At 36.1% G+C, this 16,489-nt stretch overlaps 2 protein-coding genes and 1 long non-coding RNA gene across 5 annotated transcripts; 2 read left to right on the plus strand and 1 right to left on the minus strand.

Annotated features, from left to right (window-relative positions):
- Nucleotides 1-2,185: 2,185 nt before the first annotated feature.
- VPS15 (protein kinase family protein / WD-40 repeat family protein) lies at nt 2,186-10,711 on the plus strand. Of its 2 annotated transcripts, XM_028066586.2 has the most exons (12): nt 2,186-2,204; nt 2,309-2,647; nt 3,529-3,651; nt 3,755-3,800; nt 3,963-4,123; nt 4,670-4,749; nt 5,119-5,224; nt 5,400-5,576; nt 5,662-8,772; nt 9,098-9,345; nt 9,423-9,522; nt 10,283-10,711. In XM_028066586.2, the coding sequence occupies exons 2-12, from the start codon at nt 2,375-2,377 to the stop codon at nt 10,457-10,459; spliced, it is 4,602 nt and encodes a 1,533-aa protein (XP_027922387.2). In that variant the 5' UTR covers nt 2,186-2,204; nt 2,309-2,374; the 3' UTR covers nt 10,460-10,711. The 2 variants fall into 2 exon arrangements, with proteins under 2 accessions (XP_027922387.2, XP_027922386.2); XM_028066585.2 differs by lacking the exon at nt 2,186-2,204 and having other exon boundaries at nt 2,244-2,647.
- A 1,016-nt stretch (nt 10,712-11,727) lies between these two features.
- LOC114180371 (Peptidase M28 family protein) lies at nt 11,728-16,250 on the minus strand. Of its 2 annotated transcripts, none has more exons than XM_028066677.2 (12): nt 15,294-16,250; nt 14,996-15,063; nt 14,495-14,576; nt 14,303-14,395; nt 14,049-14,201; nt 13,867-13,935; nt 13,521-13,608; nt 13,076-13,168; nt 12,826-12,914; nt 12,606-12,722; nt 12,388-12,528; nt 11,728-12,116 (listed from the first exon to the last, which is right to left on the minus strand). In XM_028066677.2, exons 1-12 carry the CDS (start codon nt 16,248-16,250, stop codon nt 11,934-11,936), a joined length of 2,133 nt encoding a protein of 710 aa, XP_027922478.2. In that variant the 3' UTR covers nt 11,728-11,933. The 2 variants fall into 2 exon arrangements, with proteins under 2 accessions (XP_027922478.2, XP_027922477.2); XM_028066676.2 differs by having other exon boundaries at nt 14,996-15,102.
- On the plus strand, nt 13,084-16,402 carry LOC114180372 (uncharacterized). Its single transcript, XR_003603683.2, has 2 exons — nt 13,084-13,224; nt 14,037-16,402. It is a non-coding gene; the product is annotated as an uncharacterized LOC114180372 (long non-coding RNA).
- The last annotated feature ends 87 nt before the right edge of the window (nt 16,403-16,489 follow it).

Genomic DNA, 16,489 nt, shown 5'->3' on the forward strand with positions numbered 1-16,489 from the left:
ATTGCCACATGACTAATAAGTAAACAATACAAATAACCTACTTTACACACTTTAGAATCTAATTTAATTAGAATTCAGTGACAATTTAATATTTTTTGTTTATATTGTCATCTATCCATGGTTTTTGTGATGATTTTAAAAGATATATCTATGATGGTTTTTAATCGACTGCAAATGTAAAAGATTTTATAATTTATAATATATTTGAGAACAATTCAGCGTTAGTTTCTGTAAGCCTTATTAAATGATCAGTAATGAGATAGAGGAAATGCACTCTATTCAACTTATTATTTTTTACTTATGTGGATGTATTTATAAGAGACAAAGAGGAAGCAAGAAAAATAGTAATAAAATAGCATTGCATTTGAATATATTTCCTCTCAACTTAGAGTATATATTATATGTACCAAAGTTAAAACATAAATTGATTCCTTAGTTCATTTAGAGATTTAGTTCGAATGTGTGAGTTGTTTATTGGAGCTTACAAACTCATTAATAAGATTCTTAGGCATATTTTTCTTTTTATGAAAATAACATCAATTTTTATATTTGTTCTCTCATGAAATTTTGAATCGGAGGCAATACAAAAATTTTAGCTCTTTAAGGACTTGTTTACTCCATACAAGTTCACATGTAATTAGAATCGTATATCGATATTTAGCTTATGCACTAGATCGAATAATAATAATTTTTTATTTATTTTTCAATATACAAGGTTCATTCATATGAATAAACAATATTATGTAGTAGATCTCCAGTAAACCATATAACCAACCTAATTTGCACCACAATACCCAACAACTTAAATATTTTCCTTTTTCTCATACAACAATTCATGTCCTAAGTTCCCTTTTACATATTTGAGAATACAAATCACAACATTCTAGATATTAATGTGAGAATTTTGTATAAATTGACTAACAACTCCCATTAGATAAAAAGATAAGGTATTGTTACATTAAGATAAATGAGTTTTCTAACTAACCTTCAATATTTACCTAGGTATGAGAAAAGATAAGGTATTGTTACTTCTATATCAACGGACAAACAATTTGTCAGGTTTGTCTCCTCCAAAATATTAAGAGTATATTTTATTTGTGAAGTGATGACATCTTTTTACTGCGTTGCTTCAATACCAAGAGAATATTTTGTTAAATGATCTTTGTCACTCTATTTAAATCTCAAAAATCTACACAATATGACTAAATTTACCAAACCGAGCTTGGGGTGATTATTTTAAGATAGAGTAAATGATGTAATTGACAAACCAAACCAAATTTTCTTTGAGCAATAAATCCAAGAAGTTGTTCTATGTAAATCTCCTTGTCCAAATCACCATAAATGAAGTCATTTTTAATGTCGAACGATCCACAAAAGACAACTATAGCAATGAAAAACTATCATAGTAGTTGATACCATAAACATGAGTGTATTCTTAGCTATTATATGAGCTTTAAAACGATCTACTACACTAGTAGGACATCTCTAATGCTAAGTGACTAACTTATTGTGAATTTGAAGTCTCTACTACTGAGTTTTCCTGATCCTCTGTTGTGATTTTAAAATACACGGATGGACATTTGTCATTATCTTGTCCTATATATGGGGGATGATGATGAAATTAGACCATTTATTGATACTTTATAAAATTATAAAACTCTAAAATTATGAAGTTTAGTTTTAAAACCATACAATTTTAAAATTTTAAAATTATAATAAACAGAAAAAATTAACATAAAAATTCAATTAAAAAATTTAAATTAATAGGTCTTCAATATACTATAACCAGAACAAAACAAAAACAAACAAATCCTATGAATTTAAAGTTGACTAGTATAATCATACATAATTTTGTATTTTCGTGTAGTTTTATTATTATTTATTTACATTTTTTCCATAAATTATATATAAATATTTTAATACCATTTTTTTATTTTTTAAAATAAAATTTTTACCCGTTTTCTATATATAGGATGAATTTAGTCTTAACTGAATTAAGAAATTTTAAACCAACTATTCAGTTCGGATTGAAACAACTCCTGAAAATTTTGACCGAGTGTGTACGAGAAACGGTTCAGTCCACTCTATCACGTTCACGTCAAGTGAACCGAACCGGCTATTCAGAGCCGTACGTAAAGAATCGCCCGATTCATTGAGACGCCAAATATTTTTGTTTCATCGCAACCACGTTTGCATTTGGAATTGTAAGTTCCTTTCCTTCCAAACAAACACTTCCGATAATAATAATAATAATAATAAGAATAATAATATTAATAATCCGAAGCGAAGCTTATTTATTTTTGTTCAGTTGAGAAGAATAGCGAAACACAATGGGAAGTAGTAGAAGCACTTAATCGCGAAGCGGAAGCGCGATATGGGAAACAAAATCGCGCGCACGACGCAGGTTTCGGCGTCGGAGTACTACCTGCACGACCTGCCGTCGACGTACAATCTGGTTCTGAAGGAGGTGTTAGGTCGTGGCCGTTTCTTCAAGTCTATTCAGTGCAAACACGACGAGGGTTTGGTCCTCGTCAAGGTCTATTTCAAGCGTGGCGATTTCCTCGATCTCTCCGACTACGAACGCCGTCTCTCTCAGATCAAACAAATCTTCACCTCCATCGATCATCCTCACGTTTGGCCGTTTCAGGTCTCTCTTTGCTTTCTTCCATCAATTCATTCCTTCATTTTGACATTTAATTACTTCATTAATTAATCAATTAATCAATTGATCAATATATTAGTTCATTTTTAGAATTTTCGATTTAGTGCATTTTGAGAAATTCACGGTACTCGTGTTGAAATACTAGCTGATGTGAATTTAGGTAAATGTTTATACGTTTGTTTAGTACCGCTTTGATGATTGATTTTGACTCTGGAATTGATTGAGTTGAAGTACGACTCTTGCATGAATGAAAAAATTATACTGAATGTCCCTAGTAAGCATGTTTGGTGACAGCTGAAATCTACAGCTGCTTTTTAGGGAAAGAAAAGCTGTTTGCAGATAATGCTGTGTTTGGATCAACAGTTGAAAATTGTAAAAAAAAAAAACTGAAAAATTAGTTTGTTTTTTGGCTTCTGCAAATTTGTAGCTTATAATTTTCTTTTCCTTTTCAGATTTATATGTAAACTGATATTTTTTTTGTTGCATTCAAAGGAAAATTGTTATAGACCTCTTTCAGCAAACTTAACCAAATAATGATTATTATAATATTAGGTTGTTAAAAAGACATATAATTTATTATTAGAATAATTTTATTTTTGCAACTGTCTCAAACACACCCTATGTCTGTTTGGTTTATCGTCCAACTGCAGTAGTTTGCGTCAAAGCATAAGCAGCTAGTATAAGCTTCTGCGTCATTTTGTGATTTGAAGTGTCTTTAAATACAACACAACTTGCTTTTACAATAAAGACATCAAAAACAATTTTAACGAAAATCAATTTTGGAAAATCTACTTCTGTTCATAATCAATTTTGTCCAAAATCACGCTATTGTTTGGAACTGAGCATGTGAGAGTGTTGTGTTGCAGTTTTGGCAAGAAACGGATAAAGCAGCCTACCTTTTGAGGCAGTATTTCTTTCATAATCTGCATGATAGGTTAAGTACTCGACCTTTTCTTAGTCTTGTTGAGAAGAGATGGTTGGCTTTTCAGGTATTATTCATCGTTCCTTACTTTATCTTCTGTTTTAGTTAGTGTTGGGTGGAGCTGGAGTTCGATTTGTTTTTGTAAATTGTTGTTTGGGGGTAATGTGCAGTTACTTGTAGCTGTAAACCAGTGCCACGAGAATGGAGTTTGTCACGGTAAGTCTTGATTTAACTAGAGTCCATCTTTTAAAGATGTACACAATAAGAAAATGGAGGACAGAGTGGAGAAGGATTTATTATATGATGATAGTGTACCTTCTCTTATCTCGGCTTGACTGTGCATTGATGTTATTTGTATAAATTTGCATTTTGTTTAAGGTGATATCAAGTGTGAGAATGTGCTGATTACCTCCTCCAATTGGCTTTACCTTGCTGACTTTGCCTCTTTCAAACCCACATACATTCCATATGATGACCCATCTGATTTCTCTTTTTTCTTTGACACTGGTGGACGAAGACTATGTTATCTTGCACCTGAGGTTTGTTCTTTTCCTTTTTTCTCTATTTCATTTATTTTTTGTTGTTGAACTGTTAAATATGATATCACTGTGTATCTTGTCTTATTCTTTGTTTTAATCGATTAGAGGTTTTAGGATAAAGATGCAAGTGGAGTGCTTACTACGTAAACCTCTATTTAGAGGCTTAATTTAATTAAGTATTCACCTCAAGCTTATAAATAAGACACTTCTGTGCTTTAGAATTGAAGCTAAGATGAACAAAAAATCTGTCATGATCTTAGAGGGGCAATTTCTGTACTTTTTTTGTTGATTTAACAATTTTGACCTTTATTGGTAAATTGTTTACAGATATCTTTTCGACCTTTATTGCACGAGTTTGTTGTGATATTTTTGTTTTATTCAAATAGAAAATGCAGTTAGTGACAAAAACTGTTAATCCTTTTTGTTCCACTGATTACATGTTTTCTTGTTAGTCTCTACTTGTTTATACCTAACATGATTATGTTACTAATCCTCTCGTTCTCTCTATTTCTTTTTTGTTCATTATTTTTGGGGCGTGGCTTACAGAGATTTTATGAACATGGAGGGGAGATGCAGGTGGCACAAGATACCCCCTTAAAGCCCTATATGGATATATTTGCTGTTGGGTGAGCATTCTTTACTGCAAGAATATCAACGTAGAAGATGTTTTCTAGTTTTTCAACCATCTATGTTTCAGGCTGGAAATGGGAATATTTATGCTCACGTAATTTAATTAACTAATTAGAGCAATGCAGAAAATAATTGACCAGCAAGGCATTATACTGCTGTAATTATGGTGAGGTAGAGGTGATGTTTAATTCTGCTATTGATTTTGTTTTATGTAAACTTATGTTTAACCTTGACTCTCTCTAGGTCTATTTTGTGGAAGCAATAACTAATGTGGTGCTGTAGTTATATCATGTTTTTAAGTACTATTTTCTTGCTATGTTTTTGATTTTATTTTCTGAGTTGGAAATATCATTTTACATCTTCAGGTGTGTAATTGCTGAACTTTTCCTTGAGGGGCAGCCACTATTTGAACTGTCTCAACTTCTTGCTTATCGCAGAGGGCAATTTGATCCAAGTCAACACCTTGAAAAAGTATATACATACATATACATACATATATATATATATATATATATATATATATATATATTTATGCCTGTGCTTGTTAGTCTTGTTTGGTATTCTTGTAGTACCATCAATAGACATACTCTACAGTTTCTCACGACTCACTTTTTAATATTTTATATGTATCCTCTATGGGGTGCAGATACCAGATATTGGGATCCGTAAAATGATATTGCACATGATCCAGTTAGAACCAGAGTCCCGATTTTCTGCTGAAAGATATCTGAAGGAATATGCTGCAGTTGTTTTTCCGATTTATTTTTCACCATTTCTTCATGATTTTTACCGTTGCTGGAGTCCTCTTCATTCCGACATGAGGGTATTCCAATTTGCTGTCATTAGGGATTTGACACTTTTGGTAACACTTGTTTATGTTACCTGATTGCTTGGACTATTCTGTGTAGGTTTTACTATGCCAAAGTGCTTTTCCAGAGATACTCAAACAAATGATGAACAATCAGTCATCTGATGATGTAGGTGCTAATTCCGGGGAACTTTTGGAAGAGATGGTTGCTAAAGAAACTGTGAGTTTCGTGAAGGATTCAGTGAGGAAGAGAGACGACATAGGCAAAGGCTTAGTACATGATAACTATGGACTTCTTGGTGATATTAATAGCCTACTGAGGGATGCTAAAAGAAATAATAGTCCATCAGATGTACCAGGAAATGCACATAATTCAACCTTCCCTGAAAATCTAACAAATCTACAAACTGGTAAACTGCTTCAAACTATCTCCAATGCTTTTCGAGGAAATGACCATCCGTTTTTGAAAAGTATTGCCATGGATGATTTGAGTTCATTGATGTCTGAGTATGATAGTCAATCAGATACATTTGGAATTCCTTTTCTACCTTTACCAAAGGATAGTATGAGATGTGAAGGCATGGTGTTGATAACTTCTTTGCTGTGCTCTTGCATACGCAATGTCAAGTTGCCTCACCTGAGGAGGGCAGCTGTACTCTTGTTGAAGGCTTCTGCCCTATATGTTGATGATGAAGATCGTTTGCAGCGTGTTATCCCATATGTGATTGTAATGCTTTCAGATTCAGCAGCAATTGTCCGTTGTGCTGCTTTGGAGACTTTGTGTGACATTCTTCCCTTAGTGAGGGATTTTCCTCCCAGTGATGCGAAGATATTTCCTGAGTATATTCTTCCAATGCTTTCTATGCTTCCTGATGATCCTGAGGAAAGTGTGAGGATATGTTATGCCAGCAATATAGCTAAACTGGCACTGACTGCTTATGGATTCCTGATACACTCAGTAAGTTTGAGTGAGGCAGGTGTTCTTGATGAATTGAGTTTGTCACAGAAGCCGTTGACATCATCCAATCAGACTTCTGGAAGAATGAAGAGGATAAATGGCGAAGTTCAACTTCTGCAGCTGAGGAAATCTATTGCGGAAGTTGTCCAAGAACTTGTTATGGGTCCTAAGCAAACCCCAAATATAAGGAGAGCACTTCTTCAGGATATTGGCAAACTGTGCTACTTCTTTGGTGTGAGACAGAGTAATGACTCTCTTTTACCCATTCTTCCTGCTTTCTTAAATGACCGGGATGAGCAATTAAGGACAGTATTCTATGAAAAAATAGTTTATGTCTGTTTTTTTGTGGGGCAAAGAAGTGTAGAAGAATATTTATTACCTTATATTGAGCAAGCTTTAAGTGACATGACGGAATCAGTCATCGTTAAAGCTGTAGAATGTATGTCTATTCTATGTAAAAGTGGTTTCTTCCGTAAGAGGACATTACTTCAAATGATAGAGCGTGGCTTTCCTTTATTGTGTTATCCTAGTGAATGGGTACGGAGATCAGTTGTGTCTTTTATTGCTGCTAGCAGTGAGTGCCTGGGTGCAGTAGATTCTTATGTTTTCCTTGCTCCTGTTATACGGCCTTTCCTCCGAAGGCAACCTGTATCTCTTGCTTCTGAGAGGGCTCTGCTTTCATGTTTAAAACCTCCTGTCTCAAGACAGGTTTTCTATGAAGTCTTGGAGAACTCCAGGAGTTCGGACATGTTAGAAAGACAAAGAAAAATATGGTATAGTTCTTCACAATCTAAACTATGGGAAATGGATTTCCTGAAAAAAGGAATTGAAGAGTTAGACTCATTAAAGAGCTGGACTGAAAAGCAACAAGGTCCTGGGGTTCAACAAACTGTCGGCACTGCCTTCCAACAGCCAGGGATAAGTGATTGTGACAAAGCTGAGGCAAAATTGAGAGATATGGGAGCCTTTGTGCATAATGATAACAATGCTGCGGGACATCGTGATACTCAATGCATCGAGAAGTTACAGTTTTCAGGATTTATGTCACCAAATTTTAGCGGTGTGAACAGTTTGACTTATGAAAAGCCATCAGAAGGCATACCTCTGTACTCCTTCAGTGTGGACAGGCGAGGAACGGGAATTCCGCCTGCTGCATCTGATCCTCCACTGCCAATGAGTTCTCTGGGTTTTAGTTCGTCTGCAATGCCCTGGGTTAATCCACTAAGCACGTCCTTTAATTTGGCTAGTTCAGTTCCAGCACCAAAGCTTTTTTCAGGTTCGTTTAGTATCAGCAATGGCTCTAAACAGTTCCATCGAGTGGTACATGAACCAGATGCCAGGGAAAATGAGACTGCTTATATTAATAGCACGTTTCAAGATTTGGGATCATCTGCTAATGTTCAAGGCACTTCAATTGCAATGGAAGATGCAACTGCCCAAACTGATCTATCAGGATTTCCATCCTATGCTCGAGCTTCCATTCCTGATTCTGGTTGGAGACCCCGCGGGGTGTTGGTTGCACACCTCCAGGAGCACCGATCAGCTGTCAATGACATTGCTATATCTGCTGACCATAGTTTCTTTGTGAGTGCATCTGATGATTCTACAGTCAAGATTTGGGATTCCAGAAAGCTAGAAAAAGACATTTCATTCAGGTCTAAGTTAACTTATCACCTGGAGGGAAGCCGTGTGTTATGTGCAACAATGCTTCCAGGTTCTGCACAAGTTATAATTGGAGCGTCTGATGGATTTATTCATATGTTTTCTATTGATCATATGTCTAGAGGTATAGGAAACGTTGTTGAGAAATATTCTGGCATTGCTGATATCACAAAGAAGGATATCAAAGAAGGTGCCATACTCAACCTATTGAATTGCCCTGTGGATAACTATACCATTATGTATAGCACACAGAACTGTGGCATTCATCTGTGGGATACTAGGTCAAATTCCAATACTTGGACTCTTAAAGCTGCTCCTGAGGAGGGCTATGCTTCTTCTCTTGCATCAGGGCCTTGTGGTAATTGGTTTGTATCAGGGTCATCTCGGGGGGTTATTACACTTTGGGACCTGAGGTTTCTTATACCTGTTAATTCTTGGCAGTATTCTCTTGCTTGCCCTATAGAAAAGATGTGTCTCTTTCTTGCTCCTTCAAATGCTTCTATGTCTTCAGCTGCCAGGCCCCTTGTTTATGTGGCTGCTGGTTGTAATGAAGTTTCTCTTTGGAATGCAGAGAATGGTAGCTGCCACCAGGTATGAGTTTAACTGTTTGTTCTTTGTTTATAGATTTTAACAAGCTAGATGTGCTACAACAAGATGAAGTGCCAACAAATATTCCAACTAAGTTCTTCAAAGTTCTATTTATCCAGAGAAAAGTGCTTTTTTTTTATTTATTGAAGTTCTCTGTCATTTGTTTTGTCACTAGTGCTCGAGTTGTTGTGTAACTTCATTTCTTGTGAGGTGGTTCCATAAGACTTATTACATGATTTGTATCCAGATTTCTATAGCCATGATGTATTATTTCATATTAGTAATATTTCTGATTATTGTCTTTTACAATTAAAAAATCTTCTCGCAGGTCCTAAGGATGGTCAATTACGACAACGATGCTGAAATGTCTGATATGCCATGGGCCTTGGCCAGACCTTCTAGTAAGCCAACTTCTCAGTCGGATCTAAGACGGAATGTTCATCGCAAGTATGGAGTTGATGAGCTAAACGAACCACCTCCTCGTCTTCCTGGTATTCGCTCATTACTTCCCTTGCCTGGGGGTGATTTGTTGACTGGAGGCACTGATTTAAAGATACGTCGGTGGGATCATTACAGGTTTTGTGCTGAACTCTCACTATTTGCTTTTCTTGTGAGAATGGTCTGATTGAATAATTTTGTCTTCTTTGTTGCAGTCCTGACCGAAGTTACTGTATTTGTGGACCCAACTTGAAAGGAATAGGAAATGATGATTTTTATGAAACAAAATCTAGTTTTGGGGTGCAAGTTGTACAGGTAATTTAAGTTTCCCTTGATTTTGTTTTCAAGCTTCCTATTTGTCTTGTGCATTAATATTTATTGAGGGGGAGGTTCTCAATCAGCATAGGTAGAAAAGCTAGGTTATGGTTTGTGCGGCTGAATAGAATATCAATGTAGGTACTTCAACTATTCTTGAAATAGGGCCCGAGTAGTTAGCTTTTGGTTAGTTCAGTTCAATCATCGTGGTGCTTTCTGTCCCAACTGCCAGGGATAGCCAATGATTCCTTTGCTGAACAAGTCAAGAAATTAGACATGCTCAACTATCTTTTTTTTAATACTTGCCAAAATAATTACTTTTCATGATTTTCTTAAAGAAGAATATTGTTCAAAGTTTGTCTTCCTTCACAGTTTTTCCTTTTTGAAACTTTGAGAAAATATTGCTATGTATGACTTGTTATAGATCAAATTGAGGGAGGTCATTTCTGTATATAGTGTCTTGTGTCTTGTTGAAGTTTTTTTTTTATTTTTTATTTTTTATAATTTTGAAAAAATGGAGGAGTAGAACAAGGGAAAATAAATGGGCTTCGGGAGCGAATCAATGATAGAATGACAGATTAAAGCATGGGTGGCAGAAACCTTTTTGAATGCTTGATCCTTGTTATCCCGGTGAATAATAGACGGGTTGTATTCACAGTGCCTTCGTAATGCTGTGGGATAGTACTTGCATCTCTGTCAACTTTCCAACCTGTTTACATATAAAAGTAGCTATATTTTTATATTTTACTCTTATAAACAGGAGACAAAAAGACGTCCTCTTACAATCAAGCTGACAGCAAAGGCAATTCTTGCGGCTGCTGCCACTGATTCTGCTGGTTGCCATCGTGACTCTATTGTTTCTTTGGCTTCTATTAAGTTAAACCAGAGACTCTTACTTTCTAGTGGTAGAGATGGGGCCATCAAGGTTTGGAAGTAAATTTCTGAAGTTCATTTTGGTTATTTTGTATATAAGTAGGCTCAGATCTTAGTATAGTTAAAATTGTACATGAATTAAGTTATAGGAGCTAACCCACCAGGTAGTCACTAAAGCCCGTTTCTGTGTATATTTTTCCATTTTTTTGTACACCTGATCTATACCGTAGGCATTATGAACAGGGAACATTATTGGTAGTTTCATTGACCTTATCCTTTTATACCCTTGAGTGTTAATGACACAAGTAATTGGTGATATTACGTCTGCATAGTTAGAAGCAGATTTCGTCTACCAATTGAATACGTTTGTGTTCAATATGATGTTCGGTAAATATAACGTACCACCGTTTTCCATGACAAAGTTGCGATTTTGATATTTTTAGAAACACACTTTAATTTGAAGGTGTCTTACAGTACGAAGGGTTTCTCTTATGATGTTCAGTTTTGTGGCTCCCAATTAATTAGTTGCCATTAATCATTTCATATGACGATAACACCAACGTTAATTTCTCACAACTCGGATTTCATATCTGCCAAAATATGTTTTCAGCACAGTCTGTTGCATGTCAGCCTCCTTAAGTGAGACAAGCAATTGGTTGGAATGAAAATTCGAACCTACGTTTGACGATCAAATAACTTCCTCTTTCAATAATAAGTAATTAACTTCAAATGTCTCGTCAGTTTCTCTTTCTTATTCATGTGTGGCCAAACTCTAGTTTATGCCATATCTGTCATCAATTTTTTTATACTTCAAACCAAAAAGCAACAATTTTCTGTGTCATTTTTCCTTTAACCGTATAATTATAAAAAAAGGTAGTTTTCGGAACATGGATGAAGATTATATATTTTTTTATCTGCAAAGACGAGTTATATATGTAAAAAATACAAAGAAATAACTGAATCCATCATATACATGAAGTACACATTGGAAAGAAATAAAAAACTAAGACCCTAATACAGAAATAAAAGCATAACTTGATATAGGGTGACATCTTACTACGGGTCATGGTCCCAAATGTTTCCACAGTATATATATGAACCAAAAATAGCATCCTAATTTTGTATCTAAACTTTTCCTTTCATACCAAAAAGGATCTTTTGAAATGAAATTTTTTATTTTCTAAAATATCAATTCAATATAAAAAATAAAGGTATGGCAAAAAATTTATTAGATGGAGAAAGAAACGGCAGAGGTCACTTTTTGGGTGGGAGAGGCCCAGGTTCAGTTTCTACCAGTCGCCAAGATGTTCAGGAAATATACGCAACCAAGCATTGAATGCAAAAGTGATGACAGGGACGTTTATTTGCAAGTTTCACATCAAGAAACGTAATATTTACAAACACCATGAAAACGATTCAATGAGGTAAGGAAATTCCTAAATCGCTTCAGTTATCAAAGATTTATGCATATATACATATATTTATTCTTATGGAGATGTAATATACCATGAAGTGAGAATGTACAAGTATATTGATATTCATGTTAGCTGACCGACGAGAACTAGCGAGGCATGTTTAATGACTCTCGAAACTCTCCAAACTTCGTGCTGTACAAGATGCCATGATTCTGCAGTATGTGTATTTTTTGCCATTTTAACTGCATCATCTATTCCAGGGAAAGATTGAGAACCGTAATCATTATGTTTTGATGGTCCATAGATCTGAAAATGGAGTGAAAGGGCAATATCACTTGATTTTATGTTTGGATAACTTCAACAAAATGTTTCTATCAGGAGTAATTACATCAAAACTAAAGATGAGCTGAGAAGGGGGAGATATTGCCAAATTTTCTACATTATCTCTTCAATTTCATCATCTCTTTTTAACTTTCTTTTGGTTGAAAATTTCCTTCAATTTCATTTAACACTATCTAGACTCTGAACTTGCTCTTGTATAATGTTTACATAAGCAATCAGAAATGGAAAAACTTACCAGATGTTTATACCATGACATTCCAAAAAGACCATCTCTGTCAGTGAATGTCCGCTCAGCCATCATCAATCTATCATTCAGCTCTCTCACTTTCAAGTGGTCCTTCTTCCATGTTATCCAACTTTTACTTACTTCTATTTCCTGAACAATCACGTTTCAATGTTTTAAACAAGAACCAATATATGTTATTGGTTATTTAAAAAGTACTCTAAGCACACCTTTCTCTGCTCATTTATCTTGATAGCTGCTTTCTCAAGCTCCTTAATAGACTTTAACATAGGTGACAAATTTATGTCTTCATTTGAAATCTCATCCTCCAGAATCTCCATGCCAAGCTGTGATTTTAATATTTGGTGTTGTCAATTAGCTTTCAAATAAAATTCCGTGAGGATAGTCTTTGTATAAATTACATTAAAACACCATCTAATGTAGGCACACCTGGAGCTCCTTTGCATAAGATAGATAATCAAAAGGTAGGAATTCCTCATCTGCTAACCAAAGTGCCACTAGACCCCAAACACTTGCAGCTGTTTTTTCCACAACACAAGCAATTATTAGATAAGTAATTAAGATCAGTGCTACAGAATAGTAATAAGCATGCAGTAAATTGTGTTATGAGAATTAATTAAAGCTTATTCTTATATAGTGAAACATGGTAACTAAGAAATTCCCCTCTCGTTTGATCAACCTGCAACATGCCTTTGAAACATAGGATCCCCGAATTTTTCCATCCAGACGAAGTCATCGTAGAGAGAGTGGTACACTGGGTATCCTGCAATATCTGAATGAAAAGCGAGTTACAATGAACACTTGGTACAATGAAGGCTCCTAACTAAGGTACCTAAATTGATTTTAGTTTATGGAGAAACTCTGTGTTTTATCTTTTTATTTTCTTCACTTGTACTACTTAACTTATAGAGAAGTTTATTCAAACATGAACTTTGACGTAGTTTGTAGTTTGAGATTGTTTGACAGAAGTGTATGAAATTTATTTGTTATTTTCTGAATTGAATATTGTGATTTCTTTCTTTCATTTCGTTACGTGCTTGACCAGAAAAATGACATCATAGAGGACATGAGAATAATGATACATCAACATCTTCATGATCAAAACAATGAGTTTTGTCTTTTACCTCCTCCAAAGGCTATGTCTGCAGCTGGGATTCCTACATGTTGCAAGAAAGAAGCATAATCTGATCCTCCACCCCCTAGTCTCCCAAACTTTCAAGTTTCATGCACAGAAATAGTTCATTAGCATACAAAAAAAAAATTAGACATTCAGATTGTACCTCTCCAAAGTTTAATCCCCAGTGATTATTGGCTAATTGTTAAACTTAATAGCAAAGTAAATTAAATTTGTCCACTCTGCAATGCAGATTTGATCCTTCCCTCTATCTATACTTTATCCTCCTCAGCCAAATCCCGAGACAGTTAATTGAATTTATAACGTAAAGATGTAAGCAAAAGCAATATGCTCACCAGTGGAGAACTACCAGAACTAGTCCAAGATTCATAAATGCTCTGTGATGAGTTATCAGGGTCTTTGACCTGCATAAGAATCAATACTTAAAAAGTGGTTAATGCCATCTTCATGTATCTTATTTTTCTGATTATGGGAAAAATAGCTTATTCTATTATTTTCATTTCAGCTTTGGTGATACCTCCTGTGTTGCTTTTTTTATCAATTCATCAAGCTGCGGAGTTGCACGGACATTGAACCCCGGTCCACCAACTGCACAGTCAGCATTCAAGTAAGCAACTGCTCTTGAAGCAAGAATTTCTCTATTCTCCTCTACCCATTCAGTTGATCCTATCTGGAGGGAATAATCATATCAAACTTTCATTTGCTTCCTGTGGATGATACTATTGATCATAAAAGAAAAAAGGCAGAAACAAGAGAAGTAAAGAAAATTACTAGGCCATATTCCTCAGCATCCCAATTGCATAATAGAATTGTTCTTCTAGGTCTCCACCCTTTTTTCAGAAGCTTCCCCAGCCTCTGGGCTACCTAATGTCATGAGATACGTCACTTGTGCCATTGGCTTCTTTTTTTTTCAGTGGTTTGACATAAACAGACAAAACAATGCCTAAAACAAATCCTTGTTACCTCAAGTAGTGCTGCAGTGCCACTATTGGGATCAACCGCTCCAAATGTCCATGCATCCCTATGGTTACCTAGTATGACAAATCTACAAGCAATTGAAAAAGTGACTTAACCAAATTTGTGTTTCCATAACTGTTCCGATCCTAAGTCTCTAGAGTGACATTGTTTAGGGTTAATCACCAAACATCTAAGGTATTGTTCACTTTGGAGTGGGACTCCGTCCTGGTTTTGCCTTTAAAAAACGTCTTAGAGGGTGAAAGGAGTAAGCGGTATTTAAACCGTCTTAGACCTCAAATTCTAAGTGATATGAGACTATCGGATGTGGTAAAAACATTAAGCCCCCACTCGAGATCTAAAGGGAATGAACGGGTCCTCCCCAGTCGAGGGCTGCGTGAGCTTTTCAAAGAGAAGCAGGGTTGCAGAAAGAGTAAAGTAGAAGGAAAGAGAAAGAGTTTTTAACGAAAATACTTTCAAAATTATATAAATTAAACTTTTATAACATACCTATCAGGCTCTTCTGCCCCTTCAATAGCACCAATAACATTCTGAATTGTGGCTAGAACATCCTTCCCCTGAAAACCAACATCCAAAATTCCACCGATCAGGGTCTTCTGCATATGACATTTTCGCAACCCCATGATTGGTAAAAAAGTAGTTCAAAAGAAAAGAAGAAAGAATGAATTTGCTTGCAATTTACAGCTATCCAGTTAATAGTAAAGATCAATAATTTGATACCAGCATGGTGTTTTAGACCAAATAGAAAGTTGAGAGAATCAGACAAAAACAGATAACATAAGAATACCATGTAACTAAGGTTGAGAATTCCTGGTCCTGGTCCAAGCCTGTAATGAGGAGCATCCTTGCTTCCCTGCCATTCATCCTCTGCGACAGGTCCACCAAGTGACAACACTATCTTCTCCCCATCAGCAGCTGACACAGGCAATGAAGGTATGAGAGGAACTTCACCTCTCTTCTCCACCTCCTCCTTGCTCAGCCTCTCACAATCTCCACCACTACTTGCCCAACCAGGAGTTGTGGGGTCCCCTAAACCACCATACACTGTCCCCACCTGAACACCACTCGGTGGCAACCACCTCTCATCGGGAAACCATTTTGCCTCACCACCACCACCACCATAGTCCTTCCGATCTGAATATATCACCACCCCAACAGCACCTTCCTCATAAGCATTCTTCACAATGTCCCCTCTATATATCTTCCCATACCTTGCCAACACAATAGTGCCAGAAACATTCACCCCATTTTTTTCCTTCAGAGTCAAATAGTCCTCCACTCTTCCATAGTTCACATAACAAACAGGAGCAGCCACAGTTCCCGACTTGGCATACGCGTGGAACGTGGGGGCAGCCTCCTGTGCCACGTCAGCATAAGGATCACCCTCGTAGGTTTCCTGGCGGAGAGTGAAGGTGGTCGGAGGTTGTGGCGGCGGGTTTGTCAGAACCAACGAACGTGACAAAGGGTATGTGAGGACAACCTCGTAGGATGCTATGTGGGATGGTATGTTTGAGGAGGTGAAGACTGAGACAACATATGATGCAGCTTCGGCGTTGGCTTCCGAACCTGCGAAGTGGGGTCTGCGGGTGAGAGTTTTAAGGTGGTTGGATATTGAAGCATTGTCTGAGAGAGAATCGGATATGAAGAGAGAGTGGTACGTGGATTTTGGTGTTGGTGTTATCAGAAGAAACAAGTAAGAGGTGGCTATGGCTAATAACGTTGTAGTAGTAGTGCTTGTTTTCATGCTTAACTCTCTCAGGAATTTGAATCCTTTATTTGTTTCTTTTTCTGTTTGTTTGATGTTTGAGGCACTTAATCTTCAACACTCAGCTTTTATGGTGAGAGAGAGATTGACATTAACGAAACATGATCTAACTCATACTTCAGCTGGTAAAATCAATTCTTGGACTTATGCAGTTTTACCATGAAAGTTACTATCGTGATAGATTGGAACAATTACAACACTCATTCGAAATTGTAGAA

The sequence above is a fragment of the Vigna unguiculata genome, chromosome 4 (assembly GCF_037176805.1).
Source record: "Vigna unguiculata cultivar grain cowpea cultivar isolate G323 ecotype 2 chromosome 4, ASM3717680v1, whole genome shotgun sequence".
Lineage (NCBI taxonomy): Eukaryota > Viridiplantae > Streptophyta > Magnoliopsida > Fabales > Fabaceae > Vigna > Vigna unguiculata.